The sequence below is a fragment of the Anabrus simplex genome, chromosome 11 (assembly GCF_040414725.1).
Source record: "Anabrus simplex isolate iqAnaSimp1 chromosome 11, ASM4041472v1, whole genome shotgun sequence".
NCBI classification, from domain to species: Eukaryota; Metazoa; Arthropoda; class Insecta; order Orthoptera; family Tettigoniidae; genus Anabrus; species Anabrus simplex.
In genome coordinates, this window is record NC_090275.1 from 128,664,912 (window position 1) to 128,691,534 (window position 26,623).

Consider the following 26,623-nt stretch of genomic DNA (forward strand, 5'->3'; position numbering starts at 1 on the left):
AGTACAAAACATAGGTTATATTTCAATAAACACAATCTTCTCAAAAATGTACATAACATTATAAAATATTTGGGTTGAGGTGAAATTTGGCAGTTAGGGATTGAAATCACTTATTCAATTTAAATCTAAGAATTTCATTTTTTTTTTTTTTTTTTATAATCACAGCAATAGAACCAGCTTTTGGGTGGTTAGGCCGTGTGCATTATGCAGAGTTTCGTCCAGACGTGCCATTTGGACTCATCAGCTGGAATGGCACGCCCCTCCAGGACTCTGCTTAGCAGTGGCAGACCAAACTGTGTGGCCCTGCCGTGTTAGCAAATCAAGTTTGCTAACCTGCTAAAGGAGAAATGACTTCTCCATTTAAAAAATGCTCCCCCATTGGAGATACAATATCAGAAAAGGCTTTCACGGCCGCAGATCTTATAATCACAGCAATAGAACCATTGGATTCATATTGTTAGGTTTCGTTTTCGCACCCTTAAAACACCTCGGATTCTTCGATTTTCATATCACAAGTGGAGGAAGTTTGTCAGATCCATCTGCATTGGTGGCGAGAAGTACTGTTACACGAATTTTACATTTATTCCCTCCATGACATGAGTCACCTTTTTCAGCTAATGTTTTATTAGGAAGGAGATTGTAGAATAGGCCGGTCTCATCACAGTTGTAGATGTTTGGAGGCTGATAATCGCTTATGATACCCGGCAGAACCTCCTCTTTCCAATGTTGCACCGTGACGTCGTTCGCAGATTTCGAGTCACCGCAAATTGTTCTCCCTGTGTTTCCATGACGATCTTTAAATCCTTGCAGCCATCCTGGCGAAGCTTTGAAAGCAGCAGTGATACTCGTCATTTTAGCTAAATCTATCGCCTTTGCCTTCAGCATGTCTCCACTAATTGGTAGAGCTGCAGCCTGCTTTTGGTGGAACCATGTGAAAAGTGCTTTCTCCAAATCTACGTACCATCCTTCTTGCTGACGGCTGCGCTTTGCTGTTTTGAACCCAGATTTAAGAACTCATCCAAAATAGCGTTTCTTCTACTGATGACTGTACATAGCGTGGTATAAGCAATCCCTAAGTCTGAAGCGATTTCAGATTTTGTTTTGTGTGGATTAGCGTCCACTTCTCGTATAACTCTTCCTTTTACTGTTCTCCACAGCTAATCAAAAGCAACTGAATGACAAAACTACTGTTCAACAGTAAATACCAGACTCCGGCATCGTAGACATTTTACTTCTCCGTTGTTCCCACGAAAGAAATTCTCATATTCAAACAAATTTACTGTATTTTCTTTTGTTTCTGCACCGAAACCGCCCACTTTGCTTATAATGTAATCTTAATCTTTGGCGGCGTGTCAAAAACGACGAAGGTAGAGGAGGAGCGAATGGAAATCACCTTTGTTAAGGCATCAGTAAGTAAGGGTCAACAATGTCACTCGGCGAAACTCTGTGTTCCGTTTCAGCACCGAAACCCGATCGTTCTACTTTCGCCTACGCTGACAAAGAGGAAACAGTAGTTTCTTTTTTTAAAAGCACATTCTCATTACAAATACGCAAAACTCAGTTATATTTCACTGGCACTTTATACGTATAACAGCGAATTACGTATAAACGAATTACGCATAAATAAGGTTTAATTAACACGCTTTTAAATTATATTTTGCCGGGACCTAAAGGAAATTACGTACAAATATGAATTACGTAGAACAGAGTTACGTATAAGGCAGGTTCAACTGTATATGTTTAAAACGCTCGTTAAAATTTGAGAGTTCGTGTTGGGTGGAGTTCCTTGTTCAATCTTCTTTATAGTTCTTGTGCTTCTGTATCTATGTTAATTTAGTTGCATGAAGTGATCTTCAAAAATATTCTATGGCTGATATATTGAACCCATAATTGAGAAAATTATTTTTTATTTTTCTCAATATTTATTTCAAATAACAAGCTACTTTTATTTTTGAGAGCAGCCATGTTGCACTTCCAGAGCCTTCGAGCACACAACAATGTTTTATAATCACAGAATTGTGCGTAACGAGAGATTTTGGCAACACATTAAATTCAGAAATAAATAATCTAAATTATTCTTAAACCCTACGTGAAGACAGAACCCGTAGGGTAAAATATAAATGCAGTTAAGCCTAAGTACAAATCAGCGTCAGATCAGTGGACTAACTCCACGTGCCAAGGTCAATGGATGAAGAAAACCCGCAAAATGCCCGGGCAGAAATAATTTATTTCACCTGTTGCGAGTGTGGTAAAATTATGAGATTAACATCTAAATAAATCGCAAGTCTGTCCGGAATTCTGGAACAAGTTTCATGAAAATCGGTTTATTGGACGCGAAATTAGCAGATTACGTAATCAAGCTTAGTGGTGTGAGTAGCGTCACCTCCTAAGACTATAAAAGAAACCCCCCTCTGCATATTTCTCAGTGTCGGTCTGGTTTCTGAAGCAGCGGAAGCTTACGCCCGTTGTCAGCAGAAAATTGCATAAGATTGATCTCCAAATAACTTAGTACATGTTCGTGGCTGTGGTCCACATCTACTGTTACAAAGGGAAGGTGATAGAAATTTTTCTGAACTTTCGCCGACAAAACTGTGAAAGCATAGGCGTCTGTTTAAATACATAGCAGTTTTTATTGTATCACCTCGTGTGTGTTGGAAAGTGTTAAGGGAGTAGGGAAGCTAGTCAGAGTAGTTCTGATTTCGTTATCTGTTGGACACCTGTAGTATTAGGGTGAATGAAAGCTGAGTCTGGGAAGAAGGGAGACAGTCGCAGTCGACTGCAGAACGAAGGAGGTTTGCTGTACAAAATCATAACGAAGAAAGTGCATGATTTGTGTTGTCATTGAATAACGTGTGAAAAGGCAGTATTTGTAAGATAGATATGTTTAAGAAGATGATGTTCCTTGTACCAATGTGTGGCTAAGCACGAGGTCAGCTGGCAAAATGTAGCCAGAATACTGGAGATGACATCAATGCAGGTCTGTCTACATTTTGTATTATGTTGTAGTTAGACTTTTTGTTTGTCCCAACCAATTTTTCAAGGCAAGTGTCGGGTTGATATTTGTAATTATCAGGCGAGAAGTGTTATAATTTTGGTCAGCGTGTGAAAATTTTAGTTTTGTAAAATTTCACGTCAAGAAACTGTAAAATGCGGAGTTTAAATCTGGTGTTAATGTTCTATGAGATATTGTCCGAAGTGAGGAAAATTAGGAAAGTGATAATGGTGAAGTAGTCGTGGCGAATGTCTTAATTTGAAATATAGTTTGAATTCAGAAATTTTTGTCGAAAATAATAATAATAATAATAATAATAATAATAATAATAATAATAATAATAATAATAATAATAATGTCTAGCGCGGGATAAAAATTTTCCTATGTTAAAAGTGCATTTAACTAGTATGTTTTACAAGGATCGCAGGCATTTAGAAAATTTCCAGTGAAATTCGATAGAGTTATGTTTTATTCATGGGAAGTAAAATTTTGTGACATCGTGTATGTCGATGATACGGAAAATCGCGGTGTGTTCTTGTATTCTCGAGGTCCGAAAGTTGTAGTAACAGTAAAATAAAGAGGTGTATTTTATAATGGTTATTGTTTTTCACAAGACGATTGAAATTTGAAAAGGGTCTTGAAATATAAAGAAAATGGATTGAGAGCGAAGAATTTATATATATGGAGATGAGAGTGGTAGGAATATTGAAGGGGAAAGGGAGCCTGGATTTGAAGTAATACCGCCGGGATAAGGCGAGGAGAATGAGTTGAGACAGGCTATGTTTGCCGAGGAAGGATTTGTGAGACAGGCTGTATTGTGGCAGGCTGTAGTGTATTCCGCTAACAATCCGAAAATTGAGACGACTACTGTGTGAAAACACAGTAGATTTCTAGTAAGATCCCAAGTGAAAAACGATTCTAGTAAAGATTAAAAATCTTGGTAGTAAAAGTCAAGTGACTAGTTACGTAAAGTCAGTATGAATATTAGGATAATGTGACCTCAAGGATAAAAGAGCATTTAGAATACACGGTTGGTGTTGTGTGACCATGTAAATTTATTGAATTTCGTTTCACTGGATAGTCGTGGATATAAATGTTTAGAAATGACGGCAGGCGATTTGAGGGTTTCCAATGCCGTGGTGATGACTATTATTTTTGGACAACGTCCACCAAATGGTAGACGTGTATTGGGAATTATTGTTTCTTCCCTAAAACTTCATTGTGCATGCTGAGATCGTGTTTGAGTTGCGGGATTGTTCGTCACGTGATATTTATTTTTCAAGTTCAAGTTGTTTTTGTAATGAGATAGACTTACTGCATTTTCCGACTTGCGTTCGTTTAATAGTAAGAGACGTTGTTCCGTGTGTGTTGTTAGTCTGACCAGGTTTACAACTGAAATGTCAAGGTTTGTTTGAAATTGCTGGTTCGCCTGATATGCTAGGGAAAGCATAATACGACCCAATTTCTGCCCGACAGTAGATTTAGGACGTCCCATGTTATCCTAGAGTATACTGATGATGAGACGTCCTAGTTCACGCTCGACGATAGTATTAGGAAGGTATTGTGTACATAGAGATTAGTGTTAGGGCGTACAGACTTTAAATAAGCCCGACGATAGGTCTGGGATGTCAGCTGTACATACTCAAGTCTCAGATTAGATGTTTGAATTAGGAAGGTATTGTGTACATAGAGATTAGTGTTAGGGTGTACAGACTTTAAATAAGCCCGACGATAGGTCTGGGATGTCAGCTGTACATACTCAAGTCTCAGATTAGATGTTTTTTTGTTTTGAAGTGACCTAGGCGATGGTAGCATCTACAGTAAAATACGAAATATGAAGAGGGTTAGATCGGTAATAATGAGGCCAACTTGTGCGCAGCTCCCAACAGCTGGAAGGTGCTCCCTAAGATATAGGTTGCCCAACATTGGATATCGACCAAATGGTGATTTAATATTTTACTGTAATTCTCCATGCGTGTTGAGTTAAAATAACTTCGATATTTTATTTTATTTTACGGACTTAATTGTTTTGTCGTTCTGACGTCCGTTTCGCTTTGATAGTGTGCATATTGGCACTCAATGTATTAGTGTGAGACTTGAGTTGCAAATGTGGTTTCGATTCGTCAGCCAGTAATATTATTTTTATTTTCAATCTTTGTCGTTCTTTCATTTATATACGTAGTTGAATTCGATTAAGTGCTAACTTTGCAGGTAGTGTGTTGGGACAAACAATAGGTAGATGGATCTGTAATGGTAGTCATTGTTTAAGAAGGGAAGAATTCCTCAAGTTTGTTGTATTTTTCAATGTGGACTGGTAATTTTATTAAGCGTAACGTAGATCATTTCTAACCTGAAAATCGGTTTGATAATGATACTTTTCAAGCGATTTACCACTTTTTAATTAAGTTCAGTGTTTGGCATTTCTTCTAAATGCGTGATGAATAAGTGTTTCCTGCATTTCGCAGTTTTGTTCCTTCAGAACGATGTAACATAAGATTCTCGTTGATCATGTTGTTGTTGGTTCCTTCTGAACAGCTGTTTGGGTGATGCACATTTAGCATTGGGATTATTTTATCACTTAAGGGTGTCATGAATGACAAATACATGGTGGAATTTTATTTCAATTGTGAATGATGCTGTTAACTCGTAGTGAACACCATGCTTTCCCATAATATTTCGCAACCTATCCAAAGCAGCTGATAGTCAATTTGGTTCGATTAAGGGTCCATTCGGCGGGTATTCCGTATCCGCAAGGGTATTCGACTGGTGGATAACCTTAATTGAGAGGAAATCAGGCGTTCTACTTGTTGAAAGTCAGATTTTCCATGGATCGTGTGGATTAATTCTCAGTTCTCGTTTGGAGTAATAGGTGCCCGGTTTTCAGGTCTTTCCTTTTTCAGTTTTTCAGTTTCGCTGTCCACCAATTTATTACTTTCCACGAAGCAACTCTTCGATATTGTGAGAAATAAATCAACGCTATGCAGTGTGACTGCGTTTGAAACATTCAATAATAAATAATTTAAATTTTTTTATTTATTTCAAGGATTTATATAAAATAATAATGTTGTCGTGCCATTTCGAATTTAATAAAAGTTAGTAAGCACATATTTGCTCCTCATTTCAAGTAGTTAGGCTCTCTTCTGAACCCCATCGTTAGGTTAAGATCGTGACCGAATTTCTTCCCGCAACGACCCATGATTTAAGAGTTCAATATTGCTCTGCCGTAGCAGCTGTGGCCGACCAACGATGGAATGGTAAGTTCAAGGGTTCATTATGTCATATTGATTCGTGGTGAAAAACCTTGTCGTGAAAATTTTTGCTTACTATGTGATTCAACCGTTGATGTACTTCAGTAAGTTTTATGACGGACTGCAAGACTTGAGTTTAAATTTTGTCTGTATTCGTGTTGTAGTTATTATTTGTAAATATAAGCTAATATAAGTATAGTGTGCATATAAAGGAATGCCCGGTGTATGTACGGAAATGAAAAGAGTACTTACTATTGTTGTTGTGGAGGTCATGTAGTGTTATGTTTGGAGACTTGCTGTGTTCTACTACGAGTGCGTCTGGGGCTCATTTAGCTGTGGAGAGGGATGTTGGTGGAGGGGTAAGAGGATTGGCTATTGTGGAGTTAGGGGTGGGGTTAGGCTTGTGATTCGTCGGTTTGTTAGGGCGTGCTATATTCTGTTTGTGTACTATTTTGAGATAGTCATTTTTTAATGCAGGAATGGCTTTATCAAAGATGATACTGGTTTTCTCTGTAATATCGTTGATGTTATGATTGGGATTAGCATGTTGGTCCAGAGAAATATAGAAATCTTCGGTTGTGTTGAGCAGGGGGCACTTAGAGTTTATGTTTAATATCGTCATATCGTTATTGATGTCTGTGAAACTATGCTTAGATTCTTCTACATGTTGGCCAATTGATGAGAAATGGTTGTGTTTTACTGCATTTATATGTTTATTGTAGCGGATGGTGAAGTTTCTGCCTGTACGTCCAATATAACTTGTGTCACAGTTGTTGCATTTGATACGGTAAACATCCGATTGTTATATTTATTGTTATTGTTGACTGTTTTGGTGTTGTATATGGTGTTGGTGCTGTTGTGTGTGGTTTTGAATGCTATTTTCAGGTTGTGCTTTTTGAAAATATTAATTATAGTATATATATGGGTGGTGTTGAAGGTGAATAAGGCATAATCTTTCTTGGTTTTGGCTGTTTTAGTTAATTTGGTTTTAGGTTGGGATTTTATTATGTGAATGATTTTGTTGACCATTTCTGTGCTATACCCGTTATGTTTGGCTATTTAAATCTAAGAATTTCATTTTTGTCCGTATTGAACTGAGAATGGAAGATAGGAAAACTTAAAAGGGTCCACCTTTTCAACCTCCAAACTCTCAGAAAACGTATTCCTTAATACCAATTTTATATTCTTGTCGAGCTGAATACCGGACCTGTGAAGATTACAAGATTATTTTGTGCATCTACAGAATGGTGGTGTTAATGAAGCTATGTAATATAGAGAGAGACTTTCAAAAGGTGGTTAAATGAAGAAGTTATATCATGTTTCAAGATTATGCTTTCACATCTCTGCACAGTATTTAAAATACAATTTACCGTTGGTCTTTTATAGCTATTGTTGAGAGTGAAGGAGAATTTCCTGTTGTGTATGTTTATCAGGAACTCATTAGAGTCGGAACATAGTCGGAACATAGAAAAAATGATGAACTCTTCTCAGAAGAACTCTTAAGGTTTCACCTTACTTTTTCCTGCCTGCTGGCTCTTCAGATATGTGTGCGCGTGCGTTTTGTATTCAGGAATCATTCAAAGCAAGTATTTTCGCACTGCAAGATGTGTGGTTAAGCTTATTTTTAATATGTATAACTTTTGCTTTCTCAACGATGCATTTGTTTCTACATTCGTCCCTGTTTTTATCTCCTCGTAAGATGTGTATTGTTTAATGTAACACCTTGTGTAAAAAATTGGGTTAAATGAAGAAGTTATATCATGTTTCAAGATCATGCTTTCACGTCTCTGCACAGTATTTAAAATGGAATTTACCGTTGGTCTTTATAGCTATTGTTGAGAGTGAAGGAGAATTTCCTGTTGTGTATGTTTATCAGGAACTCAAGGGAGACTTCATTAGTTAGTCGGAACAGAGAAAAAATGATGAACTCTTCTCAGAAGAACTCTTAAGGTTTCACTTTACTTTTTCCTGCATGCTGGCTCTTCAGAAATGTGTGCGCGTGTGTTTTGTATTCAGGAATCATTCAAGACGAATATTTTCGCACTGCAAGATGTGTGGTTAAGGTTATTTTTAATATGTATAACTTTTGCTTTCTCAACGATTCATTTGTTTCTATATTCGTCCCTGTTTTTATCTCCTTGTAAGATGTGTATTGTTTAATGTAATGCCTTGTGTAATATAAATGCCTACATGCTAGCCTATTTCCCACATTTTGGCTGATGATGACGCCAAACAGCGTCGAAACTAGTTCAAGTGCAAATATATGTTATAAATAAACTATAACATTTTTGTATTGAAAAGGTGGACCCTTTTAAGTTTTCCTATCTTCCATGTTTGGCTATGTTGTGGATTAATTTTAATTCATTATTTTGATCTATTGTCATTGGGATATTAAAAGCTCTGTATATCATGCTATAATAGGCTGCTCTTTTGTGTGTGTTAGGATGAATGGAATCATTTTTTATGGTATTTAAGGTGTGTGTGGGTTTCCTGTAGATCTTGTAAGATAAGTGTTTGTAGTGTCTGGTTATTGTCAAGTCTGGCAAACAGAACTCTCAAAATCAGTTGGAAGGAACCACATTAGAACATTGCAGCACACCAAAATATCTCGGAGTTACTCTTGATCGTGCTCTCACTTACCAGAAACACTGCTCGAACACCAAGCAAAAAGTGGCAGCCAGAAATAATATAAGGAAGATACCAGGTACTACGTGGGGGGCACATCCCAATACTGTGAGAACCTCTTCCATTGCTCTATGTTACTCTGCAGCGGAATATGCATTCCCAGTACGGTACAAGTCAAGTCACGCCAGGAAGGTCGATGTTGCTCTAAACGATACCTGTCGCATCATTACTGGCTGTCTAAAACCTACTCCGTTGAACAAATTGTATAGTCTTGCTGGTATTGCCCCTCCTGATATCCGTCGAGAGGTTGCAGCAAAAAATGAGAGGAAGAAGGCGGAAACTTCTGAAGCTCACCCCCTGTATGGATACAGGCCAGTTACTTCAAGACTCAAATCAAGGAAAAGTTTCCTCAGAACAACAGAGGCTCTTAACGGGACACCTCAGCAATCCCGAATTGATATGTGGCGCGCAAGCTGCACTCGCTCCGAAGAATGGCTGACACCAAGTGAAGAATTACCACCTGGTCACATGGAGAAATGGAGTACTTGGAGATCACTGAACAGATTACGGGCAGGCGTGACTAGATGTAAAAGCAACCTGCAGAAGTGGAGTCATCATTGCGTGAGTGTGGTGCAATCCAGACGACGGCTCATTTGGTGCCCTAAAACATGATCTACTTCAGGCAACTGAAAATGCACTGGATGTCGCCAATTTCTGGGCTAAAGTGTGACTTTGTCTATAATGTATATAATTCAGTAAGAGTATACATGTATATGTATTTATAGTATTAATGCTTCTGATACGAATAAATAAATAATTGTCAAGTCTAAGTAATTTAAGATACGGTTATTTTCGGTTTCTTTAGTGAATTTAATTTGGGGGTCTAAAGTGTTAAGTTTGTCTAGTATAGTATCTGCGTCACTGGATCTATTATCTATAATTATGAAGATGTCGTCAACAAATCTGCACCAAAGATATATATTATCTATTTTATTGATTCACGTGTGTTCTAGGTAGTCTATATAAATTTCTCCTAATATTCGGGAGGCAGGAGATCCCATGGGTAGGTCTTGTTGCTGGTATATGGTATCATGAAATCTGAACTAGTTATTATTTATGGCAAATTCAAGTAGATTTATGAATTCATCTCTTTCTAAGGTGCTCAAGTTGCTGTTTTTTTTTAATTAGATTCTATTATTTTGATTGTTTGATGGGAATGTTAGGGTACATGTTTGTTATGTCAAATGAAGCAAGGGTATGGTGTTGTTCGATCTTTAGTTCTTTGGTTCTGTTGCAAAAATGTATTCAGTGTTGTATTGTTTTGTTTGCTAAAAATGAATAATGCTTTTTCAAAAATTTTTGAATGAATTCCGATAGTTTATAGGTTGGACTGGCTCTATAGTTTATAATCGGTCTCGTGGGTACATTTTCTTTGTGTATTTTAGGGTAGGCTTTTGCAGATGGTAATAGGGGTTTCATAGTTATAAGTTTAGCAGATTCTGTTTCGGTGAGAAGAAAGTGTGTGTGTTCTTGAGTAGATTTTTTAAATTCCTCTGTGTGTTATTGGTTGGATCTTGGTGTTTGATTGAAAAGATGTTGTCTTGGAAACATTATTTAGTCTTTGTTATGTATTCATTCTTATTCATAATGACCGTTTAACTTATTAAGTGATTTATATTGTGCCATATGTATTTTGTTACCTCTACTACAGTGGTAACACAAAACAATGCACAAACAGAGTTAAAAGGGGAAGGTAAGAGCAAACTACACAATATAAGAAATCACTACACACTCGGAACAGTAGCTGGCATTACGCGGATCTCCAACAAAACATGCACGTAAATATCAGTAGGGCCAACTAGTGAACAACAAACCGGGAAGATGAAAAGGGCTGGGAACCTACCAAAGGCATGGACATGGCTTAGATAGCGGATTCCGAAATAAATGGCCGTGATCCTTAGATTTGAAGAATATTATTTACCAAATAATTTTACAAATACATTTCACATACAATTCCAAGTTACGAGCTATAAGTTCAGTGATATACATAGCTTATTTCGTAGCAGTGTAAATTCAAATTTCAAATCAACTATTCATCTATTTACCAATGCAGTTGTACAATGCAATATACAGTGAAGTGGAAAAGTTTCTCCAAAATCTAGCGTACCTCAAGTGATACAGAACTACCAGCGGCAAACCCCAAGGGAAATAATATTAAACTACATTCTACATATTTTAGTGAAACAAGAAATGGGAATGCCTCGGAAACGAACAGGTAAGTCTAGCTGAAATACTAATGCGTCATAAGTAACTAATTTGGTGAATCTAGGCGAGGTTAGGGCAGACTCCTGTATGAAAAGCAAATCGGAACATTACGGAAGTTTTTGCAGGAACGGAATTCAAGAGTGCTTACCCGAGGGGAGTGCTATCCCGGAAACCGGGAGACGTCAAGCAGATAGGCTGCTTGCAGACAGATAGACCGAGAACGACAGAATTCAGGATACAGAATTCATTCGAACACTGCCTCGCTCACTATATATAGGAATTTCCGGCCTTGGAGGCAGCCAATCAGCGTGCACGAGTTCCCTATCGCCACCTAGACTCACCAATCACAACCTTACTTTCGATCGCGAACTTTGACTAACATTCTAGAATATGCCTGATCGCGAATGTCGTATTTCCAGAACAGTCAGAAATATTTTCTAGAATACATTACAAACAAAGTAACACACCCTGTACAAAAGTTATGAAACTTTCTGGATCTTTCCAGGAACTATAGAACAGGATTCTACTATTTACAAATGCCTATGTCACTAATCTTACACAGTACAGGTTAGGTCATTACGTTATATTATGCTCTACAAATAACAGTACAAGTTAGGTCATAATAAATAAAAAATTATATAGTACTTCAGCAGTAAGGTCTTAAAAAAACTTTCCACTTGCACTACATAGTTCACTTGTAACATATTTTAATATGTTTCATGTGTCCAAAGTACACTCAATAGGTTTTAGTTACCACTTTGATAACAGATGTTTCAAAACATTACTACAATATAATTTATTTTATTTTCATCCCCATTAGACATCCGGATGATCTAACATAATAACATCTTTGTGATATTGTCTAATGGCTGTATTATAATCATGTACTAGCTGATGATGGCCATGGAATGCTGAAACCGGTACAAATGTAAGTATTGAGAGGTGGAACACATTTCTTGTCTGTACAGTGAATCCAATTAGTATGGAAAATAAAACTTTCTCGCCTGGAGGGTGAGACGAATTTCTGATCCATCAGATATCCAGGTGGAGGTGGACATTCAAGCGTAATGGTTACAGCGATTTGCAGATTCATAGAGCTCTACATCCCAGAGAAACGACCAAGCAAAGCTCACAGAAGGAAGAAGTGAAGGGAACTGCCTACTTGCCTTACATTCACAACACGAATTGCCAAGATACTCCGCAAACACAATATAAAAACCGTGTTTGGCAGCGCCACTAAAATTGCTCAAAGTCTGATTAAAAACAAGGCCAAATTTTCCCCACTTTTACATCCTGGGGTGTACGAAATTCCCTGTACTTGCGGTTAGGTATACATCGGCCAAACATGCCGGTCCATTGGTACCCGTATCAAGGAACATGAACGTAATATTCGTCTCAACCAACCGGACAAATCGGCAATAGCCGGTCATGATGTCATGTTCTAAGATGCTCGAGCTTTTACCCACACTAGACACTACAGGCCCAGGATTATACGGGAAGCTGTGGAAACACGTAGAAATCCTAACAATTTCAACAGGGACACCGGCTATCAATTAAGTAATACCTGGTTACCAGTCATTAAGAATTTACGTAGGTAGTTCCCTTCCCAGTCCCTTCGGTATTGTTATTTTGTTTTGGTGTTTTTCCAAATTCGTACATTCCTCATCGCCAGATGTTTCATTCCAGGCTTGTGTCAAGTTCATATGTTCTCTTAGACTGATTCTGATGGTTCGGTCAGTTCCGCTTCGAATGCTAGCGCTGTGCCACGCCCGGGGAGCCATCTGGTAACAAATGAATGTACCCTTTCCACTTCTATTATAACGTCTTAAAATTTTAAAAAGTCATTGTTTAGGAAGCTGTTCTCATGGACAGTCGAGATTTTCTTCTGATGATGCAGAGCACAGTTCTCTGCGAAACATAAAGAATTTCACCTTATTTTCTTGACACGGCATATGCCCAAAAGCATATACAGTATCATGTCTATATTCATTACTTTTCTCAGAAATAATAATTTGGTTGATCAAAATTCGTTCCTAAGTTTAATTAAAGGTACTTCGCCGAAGCAATTACCATCACTCCCTCGTCCTTCGATTCTGCCTTAAGTCATTCCCCTTCCCCCTCTTCACTTCCCTCCCCCCACCTTCCCTTCCTTCCTCCTCTTTCCCTGTTCAACACACGCTCATACTAGTTGCACACACTGCCGCGCAAGGCGAGTGTTTCCTCACTTCGTTTTTGTACCATCTTCTTTTTCTTCGCGAACTTTGCGTTAACTCTGACTTTAGTTTTCTCATCATCAGGTTCCATTTGTTTCTGTTATGGACTGAGAATTCCATCGACTCAATCCACCGTATGCAGAGCTTTGTTGCAATTCTATAAGACTTTCAAGGATTTGTTTATATCCAGTCTACAAGCTACATTACCACTTGGACTTTATCTATTACCCTCTGTGCCAGTGTCATGAAATTAAAATTTCACTCAGTTATTACAAAGTACAATGGAGCTGCAGAACTTACTTGAAACATCTGGATATTGTACTCTTAACGAAATTCTATACTTCTATCATAATGCTGTATTTTAATGTTCATGTAATATTTCATAAAATTGATGCAAAGTACAATTGAATTACAATTCACAGAACTCACAGACAACATTTGTACATTTATTTCAGTGAAAATGTATATTTTTAACACAATGAATCTGTGTCACAAAATATTTTAATATTCACGTAACATTTCATGTATCTAACCACGTATCATAACGAATGTTATAACACTGTACATATAGCTCATATTACCAGTTTTATTACTTTATAGGAAGGTATTGTTTTAGGATCTTCGACAAAAAATGGTGTACTAATTAAGGTTGATGATGACCCTAAAGGCGGAAACACACTACTGTCACCACGTGAGTTCGCGCGTATTTTGATGCAATCAGACATGTCCAGAAAGATGTGGTATGCCTTTTCCACACTGTATGAAATGTAGAGTGATGACACTGCAGTCATGTCACAGCAATTGACATGGTTGACGTCATTGTGACATAGAATCTGATGACAGCGCTCGTCACGCGGAGCACAATTTTCTGCTCTAGTACATATCTGGTGACGTGAAGTGTGAGTAGAAGCAGTTTCTTTTAGCGATATGGAAGAAATGTTAATTGAATTGGTGCGGGTGCATGAGAATCTGTATGACATAGGATTGATTAACTATAGAAATCAGCAAGTGTGGCACGAGGCATGGTACAAAATAGGAAAGGAATTAGAGATCATACATACTAATTTTAATAGGCATTCATTTGTTGGAAACAGTTACAATTGTATTTATACAATTGTATTTATGATTATTAACCCAATAATAATAATAATAATAATAAAATGCTACCCGAATTACAAATACAAATTATCCTGTTGAATTAGAGATTGGTGAATAAATATTTATTGTACGATCCATTCACTGCTGCACAGTTCTTTTCTTCTTTGTTAAATTACTGAGCTCTATAGCTGCAGTCACTTAGTGCTGGCAGTATCCAGTATATGGGAGATAGTTGGTTCAAACGCCACTGTCGGCAGCCCTGAAGATGTTTTTCCGTGGTTCCGCATTTTCACATCAGGCAAATGCTGGGGCTGTACCTTAATAAGGCAGTGGCCGCTTCCTTCCCACTCCTAGCCTCTTTCTGTCCCATCATCGCCATAAGAGCTATCTGTGTTGGTGCGATGTAAAGCAATTAGCAAAAAGAAAAAAAAATTCTTTGTTTTTATTCTTCCTGTTAGGATTCCTCCAAATCAGTTGCAAATGCAGAGTGTACTTCGGCCAACAATATCATCCTTGATGAGATTATGTAAGTAGTTCAATTCATCTTTGTTCAGCTTGAACTACATCTGAAATCTTTCTGATTGCCTTAGCTCCTACTAAATTGTGGTACTGCAAATTGTCCGACTCGTTGGCTGAATGGTGAACGTACTGGCCTTCGGTTCAGAGGGTCCCAGGTTCTATTCCCGGCCGGGTCGGGGATTTTAATCTTCATTGGTAAACTCCAGTGGCTCGGGGCTGGATGTTTGTGCTGTCCCTGCAACTCATACCCCACACTTAACACGCAGTTACCTACGTATGGCAGATGCAGCACCCGGCTAGAAATAGGCACACGAAATAAGAAAAGAACACAAATACTTTCATGTACCCATAGACAGTACTCATGGCAACAGAAACATCACAGGCAATTAAAAGACCATCAGAATCCGAGGAACTGGATGTAGTATCGTAGCTTGCCATTGGACGAAGTATACTGTGATCTGTGAGCCACATGCAGTGACATCATGAATTGCCCCTCCACGCTGACTCGTGACAGTAGTGACTCGTTGTAATGTAAACATACGCATTAAAGTATTGAGTAGATGGAATAAACAATATGTGAAATTAAATTATATGTAATCTCAGGGCAGTACGGAACCAAAAATGAAATTTATAACCCTTGATTAGTGGTAAATGCATTGCTCTTGGGGTAGCAAGGCTGATAGGTGACAATCCCACATCATATCTATCCATGTACTTATCACTATTTTTTTTTAAAATGATCAAATACTTCCCAGTCAATTCAATCTTCCACAACTACAAACTTTTACTCAAAAATTAAATAATCTGAAACTTGAAATCAGACACATTTTAAAAAACCATAAAACTACATAATAGATGGTAAAATCAACATCCCAGAAAGGCATTGTACATTTCACTTGACACATAACTAACTGGTAATACAAGTCTCAAGGGTAAACATTCAAAACCATTCGGGCAACGCCGGGTACTATAGCTAGTATTCTATATACACAGAATACAGATAAAGATATACTAATATCAAGGTATGAATTTATTGTGAACATTGTGAATTCTGTCTGTGGTGCTAAAGAAGTTCAAAACTTGCCAGCTTCCGGCAGCACCTCTCACACTATAGAGGAACTTCCCAGCAATCGTCAATGCAGGTGTGTTGTATGCAATTCTCCTTAAAATAAAAAAGTGAAAAGGTCCAACTATGGCTGCTTTGGTGTGATGTTGGTGTATTACAAGGACCGAAAAGAGGAGGGTGTGAAGGACTTAGTCCACCATGCTGGTATTGAGGTAAAACAAATGGATCTCCATCATAAGCTTATAATGCACAAATTACATAAATAATATTTTCATTCACGTCAGCCAAGGATTGTTAAACATTTTTGTAATTGTTTAAACTTGTTTATATATTTATTACCCATTATTATTAATTTAGTCTTTTTATTTCTTGCATCAATGTTTAGTGCTATTCCCATATACATATTATGATTTATTTGTGGCTACAATTTTTTTTAAGAAATGTCTGTAATCCAATAACTTTACCCTCAGCATTTGACGTAAAATCCTGCAGCAGTACTAGGGTTAAGTCCCGTTATACATTGTGGCCTTTTCACAGGCAAAGAGTCTGTTACAGGTACAAGAAAAAGAAGATTAGGGTTTGGGGATTATATGCACATAACGGTATACGACATTATTGTTGCCACTAGCTTCTCTTCATGTACTCACCCTCACATTCGAACATTTCTTCAAATTCAGCAGTCTTACCATTTGCTGATGCAGACTTCCCGTGTCTGAAGAACATGGTAGAGCAGCGTGTCTGTGGTTAGGCAGACCGGTGGTGATTGGGTTCTCTGCTGATGTTTGTTGGATGAGCAGATCGCTTGTTGTTATTCGAGAGGAGTTGGCTACGTGGTGTTCTACCTACATCATCATCTCACACCCGGATGTGCATGTCACCCATGGGCGTCAAATAGAAACGCCTGCGTCGGCTGAGCCAAATATGTTCTTCGACACTGCAGAGAAATTGAAATGTATTGGCCCACAGCTGAAATGAATATCTTTTAGACACAATGCCTTGGCAGTGTGGAGGCCCACATTAAAGATAATGGAGCAGAATTGGCTGCAAGCTTTCAGCTTACATTTGGCAGCGATGAAATTGGTTTTCAGTGGTGGTTTTATTTTCACATCTGGCAAATGCTGGGCAGCCTTCCTGTTCCACATCCTGTAAGATCCGTAATTTATTATCTTGATTGATAGTTCCAACAATCACTATTATAAATACTTGATTTATTTTGATGTATCTGATACATTTAGCAGTTCAGCTGCTGAAGAACCTTCATTTGATAAAACACTAGCAAGCGACGGGCTGGGTAAAATAGGAGAATGTTCTGAACAACTCATTGCCAGTTGTTCTCACAATTTGAGGTGAGCAGGCAGCGACAAGAAGATTTCATCCAACATACACAATACTTCAAGTATCGATTAGTTGAGAAATCCACGTTTACAATTGACATGTTTAAACATAGGAATTTCATTTTGTCCGTATTGAACTGAGAAAGGATGTTAGGAAAAACTTAAAACGGTCCACCTTTTCAATACAAAAATGTTATATTTATTTATAACATGTATTTGCACTTGGAACTAGTTTCGACGCTGTGTTTGCGTCATCATCAGCCAAAATGTGGGAAATAGGCAAGATGTAGGCATTTATATTACACAACGCGTTACATTAAACAATACACATCTTATCAGGAGATAAAAACAGGGACGAATATAGAAACAAATGAATCGTTGAGAAAACAAAAGTTATACATATTAAAAATAACCTTAACCACATATCTTGCAGTGCGAAAGTGTTCTTCTTGAATGATTCCTGAATATAAAAAACACACGCGCACACATTTCTGGAGAGCCAGCAGGCAGGACAAAGTAAAGTGAAACCTTAAGAGTTCTTCTGAGAAGAGTTCCTCATTTTTTCTATGTTCCGACTAACTAATGAAGTCTCCCTTGAGTTCCTGATAAACATACACAACAGGAAATTCTCCTTCACTCTCAACAATAGCTCTAAAGACCAACGGTAAAATTTTTATTTTAAATATTGTGCAGAGACGTGAAAGCATGATTTTGAACATGATATAACTCCTTCATATAACCCAGTTTTTTAATACAAGGTGTTGCATTAAACAATACACATCTTACGAGGAGATAAAAACAGGGACGAATGTAGAAACACATGCATCGTTGAGAAGGCAAGTTATACATATTAAAAATAAGCTTAACCACATAACTTGCAGTGAGAAAATATTTGCCTTGAATGATTCCTGAATACAAAACGCGCGCGCACACACTTCTAAAGAGCCAGCAGGCAGGAAAAAGTAAGGTGAAACCTTAAGAGTTCTTCTGAGAAGAGATCATCATTCTTTCTATGATCTGAATAACTAATGAAGTCTCCCTTGAGTTCCTGATAAACATACACAACAGGAAATTAAACAATATACATCTTACAAGGAGATGAAAACAGGGAAAGTTATACTTATTAAAAATAACCTTAACCACACATCTTCTAGTGCGAAAATATTCGTCTTGAATGATTCATGAATACAAAACACACGCGCATACATTTCTGAAGAGCCAGCAGGCAGGAAAAAGTAATGTGAAACCTTAAGAGTTCTTCTGAGAAGAGTTCATCATTTTTTATGTTCCGACTAACTAATGAAGTCTCCCTTGAGTTCTTGATAAACATGCACAACAGGAAATCCTCCTTCACTTTCAACAATAGCTATAAAGACCACGGTAAATTTCATTTTTAAATATTGTGCAGAGACGTGAAAGCATGATCTTGAATATAATGTAACTCCTTCATTTAACCCAATTTTTTACACAAGGTGTTACATTAAACAATACACATCTTACCTAAAGTTCATGACACAGTCACACATGTACGATGACATGGTACTGGTTTGTTGGCAGGAACTCCACATGATAGCAGTCCTGGAATATTCTGGTGGCGTGGTGCTGTACTCGGGCCTGAGTCTCGTTGGCAAGGTGCACGTGGCCGGGATTCCTTCAGCGCTCGCCACCTCGTCTTATCTGGCGTACTTCAGCTCTCCGTTCCCCAAGTAAGTGCTGCTGTACAGATGTGGGTCAGTGAAGTGGACATACACCTACAGTCATTGTCATTCATTACATTCAACAGGTGGCAGATAGTCGTCATCATTTCCCTTTATCCAGCTGTAGCCGGGTAGAGGCCACTTTCTTCAGTCCTCCCACCACTCCTCCTCCAACACTCTGTCCCAGTCCAGGTTTCTTTCTATGGATTGTGTCCTTCCATCTTAGTCGTGATCGTCCGTGGTCTCTCCTTCCTTGCATTTGCATTTCCATCACCTTTTTTGGTATTCTTTCATCACTCATTCGCTTTATGTGCCCAAACCATCTTAGTCGGCTCTTTTCTATTCTATCATTAATTTTTTCCACTCCAATTTCTTCCCAGATTTTCTCATTCTTTATTTTGTGTCTTCTACTCTTCTGTGTCATACTCCTCAAGAACTTCATTTCGGCTGCCTGTATTCGACTCTCATCTTTCTTGTCATTGTCCAAGTTTCTGCTCCGCAAGTTGTTATGGGTACGTAATACATCTTGTACATAGTTTCCTTTGCTTCCATTGGCACATCTTTGTCCCATAACATGTTTCTTACACTATGATAGAAAGATCTTCCAGCTTGAATCCTCTTACTAATCTCAGCATCCAGGCGAGCATTCACCATTAATTCACTCTCCAAGTATTTGAATGTCTCCACTACTTCCAGGGGCTTGTCTGCAAGTCTAATCTGACCTTTCCCTTCTTTCTTCTCCCTTGTCATAACAACAGTTTTACTCTTTTCTACACTTATTTTCAACCCACATTCTTCGACCTTCCCATCCACCACATCGATCTGTTCTTGAACCTTCGTGTCCTCTTCTCCCCAAATCACAATATCATCTGCAAATAACAACATGTGCATTTCTCTTCCTCCATATGTTGCTTTTGCTGTTCTCACGATGTCATCCATTACTATTGTAAACAGGATTGGCTATAGAACACTTCCCTGTCTCAGCCCACTAGTGATTTTGAACCAACATGTCCTGCCAACTTGTGTTTGCACGCAACTACAACATTCCTTGTACATTACCATGTTCATTTTTATTAATCCCTGTCCAATTCTTTTTTGCACCAGATTGTCCCAAACTTTAGTCTTGGGGACACTGTCATATGCCTTTTCATTGTCAATGAATATCATCACCATATCATTCCCGTACTCTCATTGCTTTTCCATTAGCTCTCTCATAATGAAAATGGGCTCTATTGTTGACCTTCCCCTTCTGAAACCAAACTGATTTTCCTGTATCTGCTTCTCAACCCTCAACCTCATCCTACTTTCCAGTATTCTCTCCATTATCTTAGTAACATGCGATATTATAGTAATTCCCTTGTAGTTCTCCAAAACTTTCTTATCACCTTTCTTGAAAATTGAGATGATTATTCCTTTTATCAATCATCAGTTACCTCCTTATTCTCCCAGACACTCCTGAGAACTTGATATGTCCACTGTAGGCCTAAAGCTCCAGGTTCCTTTACCATCTCCACTGAAATTTCATCTATTCCAGTAGTTTTTCCGATCTTCATCTTTCCTACTGCCATTTCAATTTCATTCATTATAATTTCTTTATCCATTTCTTCATCAACTAATTGCCTTTCCTGGTCATCCATTGAATGACTATCATCAGTTCTCATATTCAGCAAGTTTTGAAACTCTCTCCATCTATTTCTTATTTCTTCTGGCTTTGTTGATGTTATGCTGCCTTCATCCTTCACAAATCTGGTCTTTACCTGACTCTCTTTTTGTTTCTTAAGATACCATACAATAATTTCTTGCTGCCCTGCATATCATCTCTCAATTTCTGTGTGAATAAGGCCCAGCTTTTCCTCTTTTCTCCCTCCACTACTTTCTTGGTCAAATTCTTTGCCTCCACATATTTTCTTCTACTTTCTTCAGTCTTAGATGATTTCTATGCTTTCCATGCCATTTTCTTTTCCTTCACTTTAATCTTTACCCTATCAATCCACCAGTGTGTCTCTTTGTCTTTCACATTTCCTGACGTTCTACCACATACCCTTTCTGCACATCCAACCAGTGCTTCCTTAAATCTTTTCCATTCATCTTCAACATTCCCCATCTCCATCCTGGGTACCAAGGGTATTATTTTCCTTTCAAATTCTTCTTGTATGCTTTTCTCCTTCAACTTCCATTCTTTAATTATTTTCTCTCTTCTTAATGGGGGTTTTTCAATCTTTCCCACATTCAATTTTCCTATCGAAACTCTATGATCTCTACCAAAGGCTTCTTCAGGCATGGCTGTATCATCTAAAATGTTCTTACGGTGTTCTTTCTGTTTCATTATATAATAAATCATGGTCTTTGTTCGTCTGTCTCCCCTACCATACCTTGTAATCTTCTGACTGTTCTTTTTCCTAAACCAGGTGTTTCCAACAATCATTTGGTTCCTCATGCAAAAATCCACCCAGTACTTGTCTTCCGGATTTCCATTTCCATATCCATATCCAAAGGGTCGTACAACATCTTCCTTTCCTTGTCTTTCCATTCCAACTTGTGCATTTAGATCTCCCATCAATATCACTTCCTTATCTTCTGTCTGTGTCTCCACTTCCTCTAAAAAGTCCTCCAGATATTCATCTATGCAACCCGTTTGTGGGGCATACAACTGAAATAGATCTTTCACACCATTTTCGAAGCGGAGTCTCATCACCATCATCCTATCGCTGACGCATTTTGTATATTCCACATATTCTTGGATTTCTTTTCTATGCATGATGGCCACTCCATTTTTTGGTTCAGGTCCTCCGCTGTAATACAGTCTGTATCCTTGTTTTAGAGGAATCTCTCCCGTACCCCTCTTCTTGGTCTCACACAGTCCAAGTATGGCTGTATCTTTTTCTTTCATGATGTCAACCAGTTCTTCTGACTTTCCCATCAGTGTCAGGACATTTACTGTCGCAATCTTGATGTAGTTTGGTGAAGGTTTCCCGCTTCTCACAGTTCCCCCAGCACCTGAAGAGCTGCGCGTCGCTTTTAGCAGGGGACGCCCTAACCTTTTCCGAGGAACCATATCTGCTTTGTCCATATAGGCTATTGTCACGATGGGCTCGCCACATCCAAAGGCATTTTATACCTACTGTCAGGTTCAAAATTAGGGCGCCTCTAACATGGAGGCACGCCTTTCGTAGCCGCCCGTCTGGAGTACAGGTTTGTCCCTTCCGCCATCTCCACCGTACTGAAGTCCACCTTCTCCGCCGTAGATGACATTGAGGTCTTCACTTGTTACCCTGAGCTGGGACCCATACCAGATGTTACACACCGGGTCACTGTGGTCTGGAACTCACTCCCTGGGTAGGGCTGCCTCCGAAGTGGGTCCATACCTGCTGCCAGGGGTACAGTACATATACCATACTTTCTCTTATAATTAATGCACTTTTTGACTAAAAATTCAGGTGCGTAAATGCCTGAAGGAATTGAGATATTCAACAATTTTATTTACAGTTTACATTTAAAAGATATACAAATATACTTGAATGAACAGGGAAAAAGAGAAAACATAGTAATGAATGTACGAATAAAAACTATCCAATAGGGATATGGAAGCACTAGATACGATTTTCTCCGAGCATTTTACGCCGTACAGTGAAAACTATTTACCATTTCTAAAGATGAGAGGAAGGTATTGAAAGGTGTGAAAGACGAGAGAATAAATATGAAAACCTTTTTTGCTGGGGATTATAAAATAACAAGTACTATTACATTGAAAGGTGTGAAAAACACCAGACCAATATGGAAACACGTGCACAAGGGCCAGCAAAAATATTGAAGTATCATTGCAGATCACACAAATGTTAGTAGGAGCCTGTTATTTTGCAGCGGTGAATTATTAAACATTATCTTCTGGTCACAGTCTTAGACAATCAATTGCAGGTTACACTCGGCGACTGCCGTTTTGAATCGAACAAAACTTCGACCACCTGGAGTCGAAGGTGCGATATCTGCACACTTATTCTAGTCCACTTTTTGACAGATTTTAATTTTGTCTTCATCAAGTTATTAAGGAATTTCACGTATCTATAACCACGCTAGTCACTTTCACAATCCATATATAGGGTACCGTACCACTCAACACGAGGCTCTCTCTGCTAACCCGCAAGCAAAACTGAACTTGCTCCCCAAAAGGCAACTTATCCTGTGAAGTTTTCCCGTAATCACGCACCTGTGGCGACAGCTCTTACCTGCGTTGGAAATCACATTTCTTCCAGAAGATGACAGATACAGTAACATTTTCAGGTCTGGGTAAAATGTGATCGTACCAAGCGATAATAGTGAAAATTCGTGTCACAATAAGTGAGGTGTTTTTATATTGATTTATTACAATCAGAATTGGGACTTTGAATTTACGACGTGCTAATCGGAAAATGCACTAACGAGGTTTCACTGTATGTACAAAATTGGTTCAACTCATTTGCAGTTATTATTTGGCATAAAATTACAGCATATGTTGAGTTTGTCTGCCTGGTCCAGTACGCTACTGTAATAGAGTAGACCGTACAGCCTGTGACTCTGCACAGAGTGTCCGGTGGCAAGTAATAACTCGACACCCTAAGAGGACCAATGGCTTCGGGCGGATGAGGGTGATGGTCCCCTCAGTGTAGAAAATAACACCAGAATGCATCAAGCAGCGCCTGTCGCCAGGTTAGGGGCATGTGTACTCCATGTTAGGAGCAGCCTCATCATCTGCTGGTCGCAGATCTAAAATGCCTTCAGGAGTAGCGAACCCATCGTAATGGCCTAAAAATGAGTGCAAATATGGTGCGTCTTCGGAACGTGCTAGGGCATCCCCTGCAGGCGACGCGAAGTCCTTCAGGTACTGGGGGAGCTGTCAAAAGTGGGCGACCACTATCACAATATATCCAAATCGGGAGTCCAGCATACTACCTTTGACAGACAAGACCAATGAAAGAAAAAGACATAGCTATCCTGGGTCTAAGTGAAAAGGAAGAGGGGAAAGAAAACTAGAGGAAGGATACCGGCTGCTTTACAGTGGAGGACAAGATGCAGTAAATAGACTTGGAACGATCATTACAAAGGATGGCCGGGAATATGAGGAGGACAGTGTTACAGTTTGAGACAAGAGAAGATTTGTTCCGAGCATGTGCTCCACAGACTGGAAATAAAGAACATTTCCTTGAGGAAGTGGAGAAATGCATACAAGATGAGATCTGAATGCATGAGTGGAAAGAGATGAGAGTTTGGGGCCATATGGAGGACCCAGCCACACTACCAGGTACGGATGGGGAGACGGAAGAACTAAAATGTTGATAGATTACATATTAGTGGAAAGATCTTATGGATGTTACAGCTGGCCTTTGGGGGTGACCATAGCACAGTGATACGGAAGTAGGCAAGGTGAAAGGAAAAAAAAGTAAAGAAGGATTAGGGTCTGGAGATTGAATGGAAAGAACTACAAAAACCGATGTTGAACAGGAACGGAATATACCGAGCTCGATAGCTGCAGTCGCTTAAGTGCGACCGGTATCCAGTATTTGGGAGATAGTAGGTTCGAACCCCACTATCGGCAGCCCTGAAGATGGTTTTCCGTGGTTTCCCATTTTCACACCAGGCAAATGCTGGGGCTGTACTCTAATTAAGGCCACGGCCGCTTCCTTCCCACTCGTAGCCCTTCCCTGTCCCATCGTCGCCAGAAGACCTATCTGTGTCGGTGCGAAGTAAAGCAAGTAGCACAAAAAAAAAAAAGGAACGGAACGGAATAATTTGAAGAGTGGATTTGTAAGGTCTGCAGAACATGGGGAAAGGTAAGAGACAACATGGTGGAATCAAAGAGCAAAAGATAAAGTAAAAAAAAGAAGAAAACTTGGAAAACACAAAAGACTGAAGAGAGTAGAGGCAGAGTTTGCCAAAAGAAAAAATATATATATTAGCTGAACAAAAGAAGCAACGTTGGGAGATATTCACCAAGGAAGTAAAGGAAGATTTTAACTGTCGGAAGACGTCATTACAATATTTGGAATTACAAGAAATTGTAGGAATGGAATGGTGAACCCAGGATTTGTGAAGAATATGATAAAACTGGAAGAGATGGAAAGAATATTTCAGTGAACTGCTGAATTGAAAACCAGACATGTGGAGAAGATATCCAGGTGGCAGAACCAGCACCTCCTAGAGAACAAGGCCTGGCAATACGACTGAGAGTAGCTGATGACGTATGTCCAACTGGGCCCACGCCCGTAACTCAGTTAGCTTGTTGCCACTTGGTGTATTTGAACGTGTTTCCTTGTTATGTGTGTTTTTCATCGATTATATTCATCTTAATCGAATCTTGTGTGTTAACACTCGCTTAATATTCCTATTAGTGTAAGTTCGGTGAAGGGTGTTAGTACTTATAAATTGTTAATATTAATAAATTGTGTTTAAAATGCCGGTATGGCCACCACGTGAGGTTAGAACTGAGCTTATTTTTAATGGTGTGTTGTTGTGAATTGCGATTTTTCAAATTATGAATAACGATGCCTCAGAAATGCAGTGTTCCAAATTGTAAGGGCAATTATCGCACCGGCCCTAAAGAGAATGTTTTCTCATTTTCAACTGACGACTCGAAGAGAGCTAAGAGGTTAAGAGCTGTTCGCCGTGATGATTTTGTTCCTTCCAAAAGTTATTAGTATATTAGTATATCGTATCTGATTTCAATCATTCAATGACTTAAGCTGTGGGATGGTCTGTGAAATGGAGCCCTGTGTTGTAGGTGTGCGAGCTCCATTTCAAAACTCATGAGCTTGAATGGACGACCAGCATGTATGATGAGAGAAATGGGAAATTATTGACTGCACCTTTATCTCATCCAAGGCTTGTGAAAGGTTGGTGGATAGGTCTCTTATATCTTTGCTATTTATAAATGAAATAGTAGATTTTTTTGGGGTGATTTATATCTTACTGATTTAAGCATTTGCTGTATTGAATTTACCAGTTATTACATTTAGTTTGGGATATGCTGAGTATTCACCTTACTTTATAGGACTACTGTTGTGGGTATAGTGATATTCTGGGAAAACTTATCGGGCCTAAATTATGAAGGTATATAAGGTATTGGCTTTCAAGTATTCCGTCTTAGCTGAACCCTTAACTGCAAGTGAGGCAGTTATATTTATTATATTGCATGAGGGAATATACTTTAGTGTGAGTTAATATTTTTAGTTCAGGCTAGACAGCAATGTTATTGTGTTTATTTCAATTATGTTAGGTTCTGTATAATTATTGTAAATTACATTCACTCAATGATTTTCTATGTCTCCTTGTGTGCTATTCATTTTATATTAAAATCAACCAGATATATCTAAGACATGGCATGGTCCTGTGAAGTAAGTGGTGCCATGAATTAATAGACGAGACCATTTTTATCTAGGTGAATACATTCTAATTCGGTCTAAACATTTTAGACCGGGCGAGTTGGCCGTGCGCGTAGAGGCGCGCGGCTGTGAGCTTGCATCCGGGAGATAGTAGGTTCGAATCCCACTATCGGCAGCCCTGAAGATGGTTTTCCATGGTTTCCCATTTTCACAC

General features: G+C 38.7%; 1 protein-coding gene across 2 annotated transcripts in view; it reads left to right on the forward strand.

Annotated features, from left to right (window-relative positions):
* shtd (shattered) overlaps positions 1-26,623 on the forward strand; it is a 786,765-nt gene that overhangs the window by 169,267 nt on the left and 590,875 nt on the right. For both annotated transcript variants that reach the window (XM_067155551.2, XM_068229717.1), the window contains exon 10: positions 18,918-19,066. In XM_067155551.2, the coding sequence (XP_067011652.2) occupies positions 18,918-19,066 (149 nt within the window). The remainder of the gene's footprint in view (positions 1-18,917; positions 19,067-26,623) is intronic.